The sequence below is a fragment of the Trematomus bernacchii genome, unplaced genomic scaffold (genome assembly GCF_902827165.1).
Source record: "Trematomus bernacchii unplaced genomic scaffold, fTreBer1.1, whole genome shotgun sequence".
In the NCBI taxonomy this organism is placed as follows: Eukaryota; Metazoa; Chordata; class Actinopteri; order Perciformes; family Nototheniidae; genus Trematomus; species Trematomus bernacchii.
In genome coordinates, this window is record NW_022987720.1 from 26,218,678 (window position 1) to 26,233,923 (window position 15,246).

Sequence of the window (15,246 nt, forward strand, 5' to 3'; positions counted from 1 at the left end):
GTTTATTTTTTATAATGTATTTTAACTGTATAGTTTTTTAAAAAAAATGTGTGTGCCCTCAAACCAGATAGTTCAAATAAATATGAAAATGTGTGTTTACTATTCCTTGTGTTCACCATCCATCCTCTTCTTTCCTCCCCTCTCCAGGTGATGCTGGCGGAGCGTAAAACGACGGAGGAGCTGTACGCCATAAAGATCCTGAAGAAGGACGTGGTGATCCAGGACGATGACGTTGAATGCACCATGGTGGAGAAGAGAGTGTTAGCGCTGGCTGGAAAACCTCCGTTCCTCACACAGCTGCACTCCACCTTCCAGAGCATGGTATGATGGCCAACACAACTTCACACAACACAACTTCACCAACACTTTGCATATAGTATATACATGTATTTAGACATATTGCACTACTTTTTATTTTGTATTTTTGTATTTTATTATATATGCTGGATTGTTGGAGGAGCTCAGGTCATACGATTTTCATTGCCATTTCTACACTGTAGCTTTGTGCATATGACAATAAAACCTTTGAAAATGTGGAAATTGAAATAAGTCATTATATGGCATTACAAAAATACAACATTCAAACTGTGAGAATAATAAACAATCATCCTTGCAAAAATAATTTGATTGCAAATATTAATTATATTGACAATTGATACTATAACATTTAAATGACAGTGAGATAAGGAAATGATAATGCTTTATAGACTTTAGTGTGAAAATGTGACCCTTTGCAACAACTATCCCTTTCTACATTCTTTATTTTCTGACACATTCTTGGTCATTGTACATTATGAATATTTAGTTCTTATATCTATAATTAGTTTTACAGTGCTTTTAGCTGATTAAAACCAAATATATTTATATTAATAATTAATTATAGACATTGCTATCATGAACATTGTTGCATTTAACCACAATGATAATCCAAAGAACCATCCATTTAACACTCTTTACAAGCTGACACACTGACACGCCTTCACATTGTGTTCGATCTGGGGGGGGGGGGGGTGCACGGTGTCCTGCTGGTGAGCACTGTGGTCTTAACAGCAGCTCACAGCTGGAACACACACACTGGATTCATATTTGATTCATGCTTTTCTTCTGAGGTTTAATACCCCACCAAAGATGAGTCAACAGAAGAGTAAATATAGCTCCATACTTAACACTCATTTACATACATGTTTCATTGATCAGCGATAATAACATGTTGTGAATCCAGAGGCGGATGTTGATGGCTAGACAAAAGTGAAACGACACATTCACACAGACTCCTAAACCACAAGAGAGTGTGTAATCCTTCCCAGCTCCAATTCTCAGACCATAGAAACACTTTTATACATATGGGACTTAGCAGGCAGTCAAAACACACGTGTACATGCATAGAAGTGTAGTAGTTAAAGTAAGTAAATTACATTTAAATCAAACATACATTGTAGACAAAGACACATCGAGCATACTGTATATTGCACGCAAATGTAATGACACCTAAAATGCAATATACTCGCATGCAAATATTGTATGTCAAGGGCACTTATTGTGATAAGTAAGAATGGAAGAAGTAAAAAAAAATATTAAGTATGCCTTGCCTTTATCAAGATCCACTTCCAATTTTGGTTAATGCCTTTGTTTGAATTGTTTTACTTTCTTTATTTGTTCCATGCCAATGAAGAGCAAACATTTACCGCCATGAGCATTTTATAAAAGACTATGAAAGAAACGAAGAAATTCTTATGTTACCTTCCCCTATACTCAAAAATAGATGGTCGCGGTGCAATCTTGGAAAAATCTACCACTTTCCGGGAAAAAAATAAAATAGTTTTTCAAGAAAAGATACCACCCAGTGTTCAAACGCCAGGAAGTCCAAGTATAATCTCAAACACACTCACACACATTAGCAGCCCTAACACAACATAGTTTCTCCGAACACACACATTGCTACACTCACAAATCCCTCCACTTCCCGTCACTTTCTGTACCTTATTGGCAATTTCTGTAGATAATGGAGGAGAATTATGTTTTAAATTGAAGTTTCAGTGGACAACAACCCGGTCCCCTCTTTCTGACTCTGTTGTTCCTCCTAATACATCTTTTGTCCTCTATTATTACAGACCATGTCATTCCTTTTCCCTCATATCTCCTTTAGTCTTCTCTTACTCAAACCTTCACTATATCTTCTTTAGCAATCCTTTCACTCTAGTCTCTATTTCATAGTGACCTCTCACCTGCTTTTAGGAACACACACTGTTTGACCAGTTCTGTGTGTGTCTCATCTTTATCTCTCTGCAGGACCGTCTGTATTTTGTCATGGAATACATAAACGGAGGAGATCTCATGTATCAGATCCAGCAGGTCGGCAAGTTCAAAGAGCCCCACGCTGTGTAAGTACACGCACACACACAAGCATCATAACACGAAATCTTAATCCCATGCTTAGAGATGTAATGCTTTTTTAAATCATATTGAATAAGCCATCAGCAGTTTGACAGGCTCAGGTGACGGATGAGCAATCGCAGCAGAGCCTGGGGGGGAAAATATGTTGTTCGCCTCGATGCAAGTTGCTGCTCTGATGAAAGAACTGAAAGTAATCCAGCGGCTCCTGTGAGTTTTTTTAGTGCGCGGTAGAATACCTCCAAAGCTGCAGAGTATAATTAAGGTGGCTGGCGAGATCGCTGGTGTCGAGTCAAACTAGCGAGTTGACATGTTTGACAAGCGGGCTGTCGGGAAAGCAAGAGCCGTGGTGGAGTTTGCCCTTCATCTGCTTTATAGGGAAATAGAGTTGCTTCCCTCTGGCAGAAGGTTTAAACCGCTGAAAGGCAAGTTAAAAGGAAAGGGTGGGTAGACTTTTAATTAAGGCCATCGACTTGTTTAATTTATTTATGAGGCAATAGAGTGGTGCAGGAATGAGTCCTAGACCCAGAAATAAGTTAGCATTTTAGCACTTCTGGGCTCCCTTGTCTCAAAGTCAGTTAATGAGTTTTTGGTTAGATGGGTGAGATAAGGTCTTCATGGCGATACAAGCCTAGGATATTTGAAAAGAAAATGCATTAAATACGTCGGTACATACACTACTGGTGATTGTCTGACGCTTTCACGTGTCCTAAATACAGCGGTTGCTAAGAAGTAACTAAATAAGACATAAAAACATTAGCCTTCTTTAGATTAGCAGTGGTGACGGGAAGTCATTCGATCGTCATGTAGTTTGTTTGCAGCATTACATTAGCTATTTACTTTTGGCAATTGCATTTACGCTGTATCTATTCCATAATCGAATGGAACAATCCTGATATTACATTTGTCAGAGGAAAGGAAGCAGGACCCAGAAGAAGGAGGTGAACGTACTGTAGGAAGGAGGGAGAGAAGGACATCACAGTTATCAGCATAATTAAAACCATTGGCTTTTGTCAAGTGAGTCCTAGTGATGCTATCTTCCAAGTTGGCCTACAATAATGTGCCATCACTGCACCACTCCACACTCAGGACACGCTGCTCCCTGGATAATAACGATGCTTTGAACTTTTGTCCCAGTGTCTTGTATTTCCTGTGTATGACTGTTAAAGCCGTGTTAGCTTCCTGCTGCGGCAACTCCCCTCTGATCACGTACATAACGTCCAACTAGCTCTCTCACACTGCTTCCCCACGCCTCTGAAATGCCTCCTGACATCTTTTAGGTGCACTTTACAAACGGACACTGATTGTGCACGCCCACGCAAACAAACACACAAACACAGTTGACTGCGTGGTCAGTGTGTTGAGACTCCTCCTGTTGATCTTATCAGCCGCTCTCTGGCCTTGAAGAGACAGCACTGACCTTTGCGTGGACACACACACACGCACACAAATTATCCATCTGTTTTCCTCTTGTCCTTTCTCTCAGACTCTTTCTAATTACTGCTTTTGTTTCTGTGTGTTTGTGTGTAGATTCTACGCTGCCGAGATAGCCATTGGTCTGTTTTTCCTGCATCTAAAGGGCATCATCTACAGGTAACCTCTATCCCACAACATACTAGATATATGAACACAATACAACATGCATCGTGGAGGATTTTCAATGTGTTAAACGATGTCTTTTATTGCAAAAGGAATTGGGAGATATGGATTTAAATGAACTACTGGAACAACCCAAAAATATCTTTACAACTTTATGATATACAGTAGGAAGTGTGTGTCTTAAGCATTGAAGCGCTGCAGTTTTAGTTCGTTTTTTATAGTTCCTTTTAATATGTTGAACCTTTAAAGGATTATTTCAGCACACTCCTATTTGTAATATTAGAAAATATATATATTTTCTAATTTATGCACTAGAGAACTACAAGAAAAAGTACTTTTTCATTGAATATGAATCTATAAAATTCAGAATTGACCATATTTTGTGACCTCAACTCCCCCTCAGTTGGTACAGAAGAAAAATACATGTTCTGACCTTTAGACCTTCAACTGCAATCAACTGGTTCCTGCTGTTTATAATCTCACGCTGAGAATCCACCCCCACAAATAATGCAGTCCTCCTAACTGCAAATCAGGATCTGTCATCTGCTTTAGTGTAACCCCAGTTCGACCTCTTGCGTTAAGCACTGCATCATTCCCTATTAAACTCCCAATGAAAAATAACAACAATGATGCAGAGGAGAAGAAAACTGTAGCGTAGAATAAAGAAAATGGTGCTATGATGAGCCTTCTTGGTCCATGTTGGGTCATGAATCACGTGTTGCTAACGTTGCTTTTTCCTCCTGTAGAGACTTGAAGCTGGACAATGTGATGCTGGACTGCGAAGGTCACATTAAGATAGCAGATTTTGGCATGTGTAAAGAAAATATGAATGACGGCGTCACTACCAAGACCTTCTGTGGAACACCGGACTACATAGCTCCTGAGGTAGAGTGTGTTTCTGGCCTGTAGACATGTTTTATTCAATATGTATGTTGAGGTTTTTAACTTGTTTGTAACACATCTTTTCTTTATTCCCTGCCTTGCATTGAGTGGTGCAGTGATGACGTATTTTTGTAGGCCCACCTGGAAATTAGCATCACTAGGGCTAACAAAAAGCAATGGGATTTTTCCATCTGATTTTGGAATATTACAGGAAATAAGATCTGTGGCAAACACGGCTTTATCACACTTACACGATTTGTTCCGTAAATAGCTAACTTAATGCTACAAACATACTTAATGACGGTCGCATGACTTCACGTCACCACCGCTAAGCTAAAAGCAGCTAATATTTGGTGACCTTTAGTAGTCTCATTTAGCCACTTGTTAGCAACCATTTTAAAACATGTAAGCTTGAGACATTCACAAGTTGAGTATTTACTGGCGTATTTCATGCTGAGAACAATATGTGAAAATCTTGTTGGCTCGTGTTAACCACAGCCCTTATTTCAAGCGTCTTATCACAAACACATTCAGAAATCCATTGACAGTGAGGCCCCATTTACACGGGAACGCAAACGAAGCGCAATCAAACCGAATTCGATATAAAAAAAGTATTCCGTTCACACGGATACGGCTCAATAAACGTGTCCCTTCACACGAGACCGCTTGACCCGCTGGAGACGCTATAGTACATATACCTGTACTTCCGCCACAAAATACACCAAAAGCAGCGAGCATGGTTGCCATGGTTGCCTGGTTGCCCTTCTGTTTATTTTCCGCGGTGGATTTAGCAACATGCAGTTCATGTAGTTCTCCATGTCCACTTGTTGCTGATGGTTGTGGTAGAGGAGCTGTAAATGTTGCACTAACATCTGTAGCATGGTCAGTAGCAGTAGCTACTGACCATGCTACAGCAGTGAGCAGCAGAGGTGGGGAGAGGCGGGGCTATGGCTTCATCGTTATCAGGAAAATTATCGGCGTAATAGGGCGTACACACTGAGCCATCTATCCACCTTGGGACCCGTTATTGTTTTAGGGGTCCGTTTCCGCGGTTCCGTTACGGCCTCGTGTGAACGAACAGGTTATACAAAAGAGAAAAGTAGCAGATGCAACCCGTTTCGTTCCCGTGTAAACAGCACCTGAGACGAGGGAACCAGGAAGTCCTAAATGCTCACTCTTCTGTTAAGGGCTCATTCATGCACTCTTCTTTTGCTATAGATTTAATTGATACATTTTCCTGAACAAAGTGTCTTATATTTCAGATCATAGCCTATCAACCTTATGGAAAGTCTGTGGACTGGTGGGCCTTTGGAGTGTTGCTCTATGAGATGCTAGCTGGACAGGTCAGTCTGTGTGTGTGTGTGTATGTTTCGATGTGTGTCTTATACAAAGTTTTATTAATAGAAACTTTGTGCGATTAAACTCCTCCTTATACAGCATTTGTATTCATGACTGAATGTGACAAAAAACAAACACTCGTGATCTTAGCCTTTAAAATTTGACATTGTGCTAATGAAAGGTTAGCTATTAAATTAAACCCCTTGATGAGTTTTCCTCTCATGGCATTAATAATTGTTAGCGTAGATGTGACATTTCCAAATCCTGGATATCTCATTTGGAGTGCATATTGTGAATGTGCCAGTACTACAGTACTTAGTGGTGTTTGATTCTGAGGAGAAAAAAGGTTTAATGATTCAATTTAAATGTCCTCCATTTGTCCTGCCCTGCCCACTCTTGTTCCTTTTCCTCCTCTCCTTATTTCCTCTCTCCTCTCCTCTTCAGCCTCCATTTGACGGTGAAGATGAGGATGAGTTATTTCAGTCCATTATGGAGCATCACGTCTCCTATCCCAAGTCAATGTCCAAGGAGGCTGTCGCTATCTGTAAAGGGGTGAGTGCGCACACACACACACACACACACACACACACACACACACACACACACACACACACACACACACACACACACACACACTCTCTCTGTAAAACACAAGTCCTTGTCCGTCTCGTGAGCTCAACCTTGCTACCTTCTCACAAAACCTCCCTTCTTTTTGGCATTGCTCCCTCTCTTTGTCACACACACACACACACACACACACACACACACACACACACACACACACACACACACACACACACACACACACACACACACACACACACACACACACACACACACACACACACACACACACACACACACACACACACACACACACACACACACAGAGAGAGGAATAGAGTTGGTAGGGTATTACATTTGTCAGAGGAAAGGAAGCAGGACCCAGAAGAAGGAGGTGAGCGTGGGAAGGAGGAAGAGAAGGACATCACAATTATCAGCATAATTAAAACCATTGTGGGGGAACATTTATTTGGAGTGAAACAACATTGTCCGCTCTCGTTATCTGTCTTGCTTCCATCTCTACCTCCCTCTCTCCCCCCTCTCTCTTTCTCTCTCACCCCTTTCTCTCTCCCCCTGTCTGTTATAATGCTCTCCTCTCCCGTCCTTCTCTCTCCGCAGTGTTCATTGTTAAGCCGCTGTTTTGCTCTTTTCATTGTACATCCCCTCTATCTCTCACACACACAGACAAGCACACACACATATTCTCTTTCTCTCACTCACTCACTCTCTCTGTCTCTCACACACACACACACACACACACACACACACACACACACACACACACACACACACACACACACACACACACACACACACACACACACACACACACACACACACACACACAGAAATGCGCTAATAGGCAAAGCCTGTGCTGTGTGCTCAGTTGACTGTGGAAACTTCAGTTCAAAAATATTGGCCAATACCAAATTATACCCTGACATTTCCCTACTGGAATGGTTTGTGTGTGTGAGTGTGTGAGAGACAGCTGATTACTGCTATAAACAGAGTGGGTCCTCTCTATCAAACCACCACCTCTCTCATCTCCAAACTGTACGCTTCACTGACCACGACAAACTGCACACACACCCAAACATAGACACACACACTTGGAGATGTACAGTATGTTTAGATACCCATTTTCTTTTACACACAGCACGTCATCTCCCTCTGATGGTTTCATCTGCTTTCAGGAATTAACGGAGCTCTGTTTTAAATCTCTACAGTATCACTATCAATCCTCATTATGTATATATCACTTATAAACAAACAAAATGTTGACATCATTGAATGAATTTGTAAACATAAACACAGATTTGTATTTATTGACAAGGTATGAACACACACACACACACACACACATACACGAGTATTAACATCAACGTACAGTTCAGGCGTGAGTTAAGACACGCACGGCGATGACAGCATGACTTTGTTCCGCTTAATATAAAAGCTAGGGCGTTCATGAGCAAATTGATGACATATATGTTAACACACACACACACACACACACATGCTGTTTTATGTATTAGTGATGATTCCTGGGTTGTAGTGCTACGACAGTGGATGTTCAGTAGAGCGTGAAAGCCTCCGTCCGCCCCCACAGCTCCCACTGCGCTGCCAGCACTGCCCGGGTTAACTCACTGCATGGATATACTGTGTGTGTGTGTGTGTCCATGTGTGAGGGTCTAAACTGTGTGTGTGTGTCCATGTGGGTTTGTCTCTAGTGTGGGTGGGGGTGGGTGTGGGTGGGTGTGTTTACTGTAAGTGTGTGTGTGTGTTTACTGTAAGTGTCTGTGTGTCTTTACTGTAAGTGTGTGTCTTTACTGTAAGTGTGTGTGTCTATATTGATGTGTGTACGTGTCTGTGTCTATACTGTATGCGTGTGTACTTTTGTGTCCAAGTGTGTGTCTATAATGTATGTGTGCATCCATGTGTGTGTGTCCATACTGTAATGTATGTGTATGTTTGTGTGTGTGTATCTAAACTGTACGTGTGTGTGTATCTATACTCGGTGAGTGTGTGTTCCATACTGTACTGTATGCGTACTGTATGTGTGCATCCATGTGTGTGTGTCCATGCTGTACTGTATGCGTACTGTATGTTTATGTGTCCATGTGTGTTTGTCTATACTGCATGTGTGCGCCCATGTGTGTGTGCCTCTATAAATACAATTCATAAACTACTCAAATGAACATTGAACATTTGCACAACAGTTAAAGAGTTAAACAACAAATATTTAACTTATTATTAGTATTGACCGTTAGAATGTGTATATTGCCGAGTATGTTGTGGATTCATAAGTGTAGAAGTCTAGGAAAGAAGCCCTGGTTCTGAATGACTGACACCAACACATTTTAAGATAATTTCCGTAGATGTTTTAGTTGACAATTCAGCTTTTCGTCAAATAAATCGGTTTCAACATGCCTATTTCCTTTATTATACCAATGCCCACACACTGTACGGTACTAAGGTCATGTCCTGTTTGCAGCAGGCTTGTGGTTTGTGTGTGTTTCGAACACATGTGTGGGAAGGGAGTGATCTGAGACATTTCCACTCCCCTGCTTCAGCCCTGACCAGCATCCATATTTCATAGCCAGCAATGTGCCATACCACACAGACGTGAACAAGAACATACACACACACACACACACACACACACACACACACACACACACACACACACACACACACACACACACACAGGCTTAAGCTGCCACTGCAGTATATTCTGTAGTGTTAGGATCATGATGTGTTCAACTACATGATTCTACAACAAAGAGTAATTGTGCAAGTACGTTTTAACAAACCTAAAGGCACACACACAGCTATTGTGTTTTTTAAATGGTGTAATCACCAGTATGACGTCATTCAGGTGAAAATGCAGTGTATCGATTATCCAGAGGAAGGGGATGTTTAGTGTTTTCCTTAAAGAAGTCAGCGGAGAACCTTGTAATTGCAACACACCACATACAAGCAAAAAAAGATTGCACACGTTTGTTAGATTACCGTGTCATGTGCACGCGCATAACGTAAACTATGACGAGACTTTTTATCAATGAGAGAGCATGATGATGACGAGAAGGCTATGACTTCATTAAACAATAACTGTCACTATATAATTATTCAATGATTTTGGTGTTTAAAGCTGAGACTGAAATGTAGATTAATTAACACATAACACTCCTTTTTTCTTTGACCAATGCCATGTGCCCGTGCTGTTTTTAACCCTTTTAAACCTCAAATTAGACACTGCTGGTACATATATGCTGTTCTACAATACCTTTAAGTATTTAATCAACTTAAAGTAATGCAATGATATTAATCAAAACAACACTTTTTTTCTCTTTTATGCTAATGAGCGATGCCATTTTATGCTAAAATATACCAAACTTCCTGCACTGCATGAGCACAAACTACTTCACTAACTTTGTGCAAGTGGAGTCACAAATGTAAAAAACAACATAAAACATTGTTATGTCTTGACACATGAGTTATTTTTAAAATGATGAAAATAGCATTGAAATAATGACATTGTTTGATCCCGTCAGCTTGCATATATATTAAAACAAATACCATGATTGTATAGGAACTAGGTAGGCCCAGTTTGACCAGATGGCGAATACAGCCTGTTGCCATTGAGTGACCAGAGGAAGACAGTCATGCCGTTTTGAAATTTGTCATTACTTCCTGCAATCAGTGACCTGTTTCGGTCCGGCTGCTTTGTGGTCCACTGAATGTGCCGTTCTCCTAATTGAATGCACGCAGTGAGGATTCACCAAGACTCCCTTCAGAGGAGATTAGCTGCAGTCACCTGATTTGTTGACAGACTCTCAAAATAAAGACAAATAAGAGATGATGTACGAGCCAACATGTCTTACTTTGTCTTCTTGACATGATGATGAATTGTGGCTTTTTGTTATATATTCAGTAAATTGAATTATTTGTGCTTCGGTTTACGTTAATGATTTATTTGTATATTTTGTTATGAGAGGCAAATATGGAGCCTTTGCCCGAGGCGTCACCCTTTTTTTTTACAATTGACCTATACAAGGGCATAAATGCAGAGCTCCAGTGCGCCAGGTAGAACGTTTACATGCAATGTTTTGACTGCACTTCTTGTCAGTAAATAAGCCTTCTTTATTGAACTTTTTAGGGGTCTTTTTTGGAAGTTATAGCCAGTTTTTGGGGCTGTTACAAACATATTTCAAATGTACTCTAGCAGCACACGTGTGGTTTTAAGTGTGCCCACAACACGGAGTCACCTTGAAACTTGTGCACATTACAAGGCAAGACAAGTGTATATCAAAGTCTAGCAAAAAGAGATGTACAAGTGGACATCAAGAGAGGTTCAAGGCAGAATCAGGAGGACGAAGGTTACAGAGAGAGAGAGAGACGTTGTTATTCCATACAATTACATTTCTTTGATATAAATGACTCTTTACTCAATTGTTGACTTTCTGCATGCCTGTTAATTGAGGTATGAGTGTGTATGGATGAGTGAGTGTGTGTGTGTGTGTGTGTGAGCAGTCAGTGTGTTTATGTGCACACAAGCATGTGTGTGTTCAGTGTAAGGTTGACTGACCCGTGGAAAATGTTATTTTAGTTCTAATGTAATGAGTTATGACTGCTGCTCCTGAGGGAGGCACACCCACCTACACACACACACACACGCACACACACACACACACACACACACACACACACACACACTCATTCTGACGTCAGTAGCCTTGATGCTGCTCTTAAGCTTTCGTGTGGACACACACAGTAAACGGTCCTTAATTGTGCCTCTGGAAAACTTCTGCGTTAAAAGAAAACAAATATTCATTCTGCAGGCGGTGGTTTGTAGGCTTATATCTGGTGTTTTAGAAAGAGCGTTTAAGATGATAGATAGTGGAACTGAAAGCTGGTTAAAAGGAGGGCAAGACCAAATAAAGGGGTGACGTGTGTTTATAAACAGAGATGAATGAAAGGAGGAATCATAGACGAAAACGCTGACGAAAAGAGACGGGAATAAATTAGATGAAACTTTAATGATGCCAGAGGGAAGGTTTGGGTCTTCGCAGCGGCACACTGGTGAGCGTGGATCAGATGCAGATCCCTCTTTAGTTTACAACAATGCATCTGATTTAGCTCATGTAAATCTGACAAGTCAAAACATCATTCATCTTTAAATGTATCATTTAGCCTTCTATTAGTTATTCATTTTTTAAATAATAATTAACGTTATACTTCCTGCAAGCTTTTCCTCTAGTGTGTTGTATACGTTTTTTTCTTTTGAATAAAGCACTGAACATTAAAGCACGTAAACATTACACAGTAGAGGCACACAATACAAATGCAAACCTTAAAATAAACACAATAGGGCCCCTTTAACATTTAGTATGACCAAATACTTTTAACTTCTAAATCAGGATGGAGAAAGCGAAGCAAAGCTTGACTAAAAAATGGGGTTAGGATGGCAGAATAAAACCTAACGAGGACATTTTAAACAGACCAAATAACAAAACAGCTGACAAAGTGAACACATAACATTTGCCACGAGAGAGAGTGAAGAGGGACTGATAGTAATTCTTCTCTTCTGTCTGTCTGTCCAGCTGATGACGAAGCACCCAGCGAAGCGGCTGGGCTGTGCACCCGAGGGCGAGAGGGACATCCGGGAGCACAGCTTCTTCCGCTACATGGACTGGGAGAAACTGGAGAACAAGGAAGTTCAGCCGCCGTTCAAACCTAAAGCTGTAAGTCCAACCCCACTGAACCCAACTCCACCGCAAATAATGAAATCTCGTCTCTTGAGTCGAGCACAGGGCTAACTATCCCCGAACAGCAGAGACCAGGTGTTTCAATTCCTGGTAAAGACGTCATTTTCTCTTTTGTTCTTCTATGCTCACCTGATTTCTCTTTGTGTTAATTTACTCATCTTTTCACTTTCAATGTGATTGTTTCTGTCTCTTTCCTCTCCTCTGTATGGGACAATGCACATAGGTAAGTCTGGAAATGATGATGATGAAGGATGTGTGGTAATGGGGGCATAGATTAAGTTTATTGTGAAGAGGATGAGAATGAGAAAAGTGCCGTGATGAACGTTTGGATGAGAAGGACACTGAACATGGTGAAGGGCAACATGTCCACATTGCACTTTTTGCTGAGCGCCAGCATATTTTTCAATTGACTTCAATGAGAACAGAGTTGCCGCCTCCAGAAAGAGCGCACTGACCAGTGTCTTTTCTATGTGTGCAGCTGCTCCAAGTTCCAAGTCAGAAAAGTGCTGGTGACGTCACTTTAGAAATAGCATGAAAAGCTTCTTTTTGCCGTGTCGGTCTGACAAACACTTTCATATCAAAGACCGAAAGCCAGTTTGGCCGGGTGGACACCGGATGTTGCTGCCAGTGAGTGTGTGACTTTATCATCTTCCTTCCTCGCTATATGGCTGTCGGACTGAGCGGAGACAAGCTCATTCATACAAAGTGTCAGAGCAAGAATCTTCCAGTTGATGCTGATAGTGAAAAAAACAATATCTTTGCACAAACAGATGATTAAATCCATGCTAGTCTCTCAGCGCACCGACGGCACCTTTCTGCCAGAAAAGGCTCTTTGTGGTCATGGGCTCTTTAATGATGAAAAGCACACTAATGAAGATAACGCTACTGACAGCAGAACTGACTGATTTTCAGATTTTTCGAGACCAGTTCTGACTTTGCATTTGTCTAATTGGTTTTAGAGGTTGAGCTAAATCGCTACACTGATTTCTATATGTTGGTGCAGTCCCTGGAAAAGCTTGTGTTGGGGTTGACTCAGTTTAGAAAAAACCTAAGAGGGAATAAGTGGACGTCCGCATAGCGACCTGAAACAACTTGTGTTTTTCTTCTGCTATGAGCCTTATTCTTCCACTACAAAATTAGTTTGATCATAACTAGAGTCAGAATGATGTCATCTTCTACTAAAACTCACATATACACACACATATACACACACACACAGCCTTAGGCCTAACTGCTGCTGAAGACTTTTTTCAAGTTGAGCTTTTTATGCAGCTGTCTTGGCCCGCTGGGAGGGTGTGTGTGTGTGTGTGTGTGTGTGTGTGTGTGTGTGTGTGTGTGTGTGTGTGTGTGTGTGTGTGTGTGTGTGTGTGTGTGTGTGTGTGTGTGTGTGTGTGTGTGTGTGTGTGTGTGTGTGTGTGTGTGTGTGTGTGTGTGTGTGTGTGTGTGTGTGTGTGTGTGTGTGTGTGTGTGTGTGTGTGTGTGTGTGTGTGTGTGTGTGTGTGTGTGTGTGTGTGTGTGTGTGTGTGTGTGTGTGTGTGTGTGTGTGTGTGTGTGTGTGTGTGTGTGTGTGTGTGTGTGTGTGTGTGTGTGTTAATGCTGCCAATGTGTGTGTTAGAGGTCACCATTGGTACCAGGCTGGGTTCTTTAACACTGAGGTGTGTTTCCGCAGAGTCCTCTGATGTGACTGCTAACATATGTTGTCTGATCTCTTCTTCTCTGCTTCTGAATCGGCCTCTTCTCTCCCGTTTGATCTCGTCTTTCTAACATCTTTTGTCTTTCACCTCTCCGTGCTGTCGCTTGCGATCTCTCACTCTTTCTTCTTCCTTCGGAGAACAAACAATGGTTCAGATTTCTGTGAAGAACCGTTGTGTTTTCCCTGCATAAAAGTTTGGAGTTCAGTGTAACATCTGAAGGTGGTTCTTTGATCTGTTCTGGTGAAGAATGTGTGTATTTTGAGGCTCACAATATCTCTGACAAAAACAAAGTGTGTTTGTGAGCTGGTAATTGTTTATGAAGGGGTCTTTGATGCTGATTGAAGTCCTTATCACTGGTTGAGGTCGCGCTTTATTCAGTTCCCTTACTGTATAAGATTCTTGCCTGCTTGTGGTTTCCCAATGTGAATGGGTCGTGTCTAGAAGGTAACCCAAGATTTGCAAAACTTTTAGAACACTGTTTAGGTTAGGCATTGACCTCAACAAGTTATTTTGGTAGCTTTCGCAAAGTTTTGCAAATCTAGGGTCATTTCTAGAAACTAACTTATGAATGCTTTTTAAGAATCTTGATCAGGTGATCTCTCAGATGTGGCATCGAGTCACCAACAAGATGGCTGACGAGTGTTTTATTAATTCGCCTGGCAGATACGAAATGTTTTTTTTACGGCTATTGTCTTAAGTTATCATTGTTCATCTGTCCGTCCATCGAGCAATCTTTAGTCAACCCATCCATCCTCCACTGCTCCATCCATCTGGTTCCACGGCTGCCATGCATCAACCCATCTGTCCTTACTCATTTGTATTTGTCCTCTTTGTGTTTTCTCATGTTTGTTTCTGTTTATTTGCATGCTCCGGGGCTCAGTCTCAAATGAAACCTGTCCTGGAGTGCACTACTGTTAACTTCACCTAAACTTCGCATCAAAAAAACGCGTTTAACAGCTTTTATTTTAAATCAAAACGTTTTTATCAAAATGTTACCAAAACAAATTAACCTA

General features: G+C 41.1%; 1 protein-coding gene across 2 annotated transcripts in view; it reads left to right on the plus strand.

Annotated features, from left to right (window-relative positions):
- LOC117492333 (protein kinase C beta type-like) overlaps nucleotides 1-15,246 on the plus strand; it is a 97,644-nt gene that overhangs the window by 70,681 nt on the left and 11,717 nt on the right. For both annotated transcript variants that reach the window (XM_034142518.1, XM_034142517.1), the window contains exons 10-16: nucleotides 148-321; nucleotides 2,290-2,381; nucleotides 3,922-3,984; nucleotides 4,737-4,875; nucleotides 6,135-6,215; nucleotides 6,655-6,762; nucleotides 12,375-12,515. In XM_034142518.1, coding sequence (XP_033998409.1) covers nucleotides 148-321; nucleotides 2,290-2,381; nucleotides 3,922-3,984; nucleotides 4,737-4,875; nucleotides 6,135-6,215; nucleotides 6,655-6,762; nucleotides 12,375-12,515 — 798 coding nt within the window. The remainder of the gene's footprint in view (nucleotides 1-147; nucleotides 322-2,289; nucleotides 2,382-3,921; nucleotides 3,985-4,736; nucleotides 4,876-6,134; nucleotides 6,216-6,654; nucleotides 6,763-12,374; nucleotides 12,516-15,246) is intronic.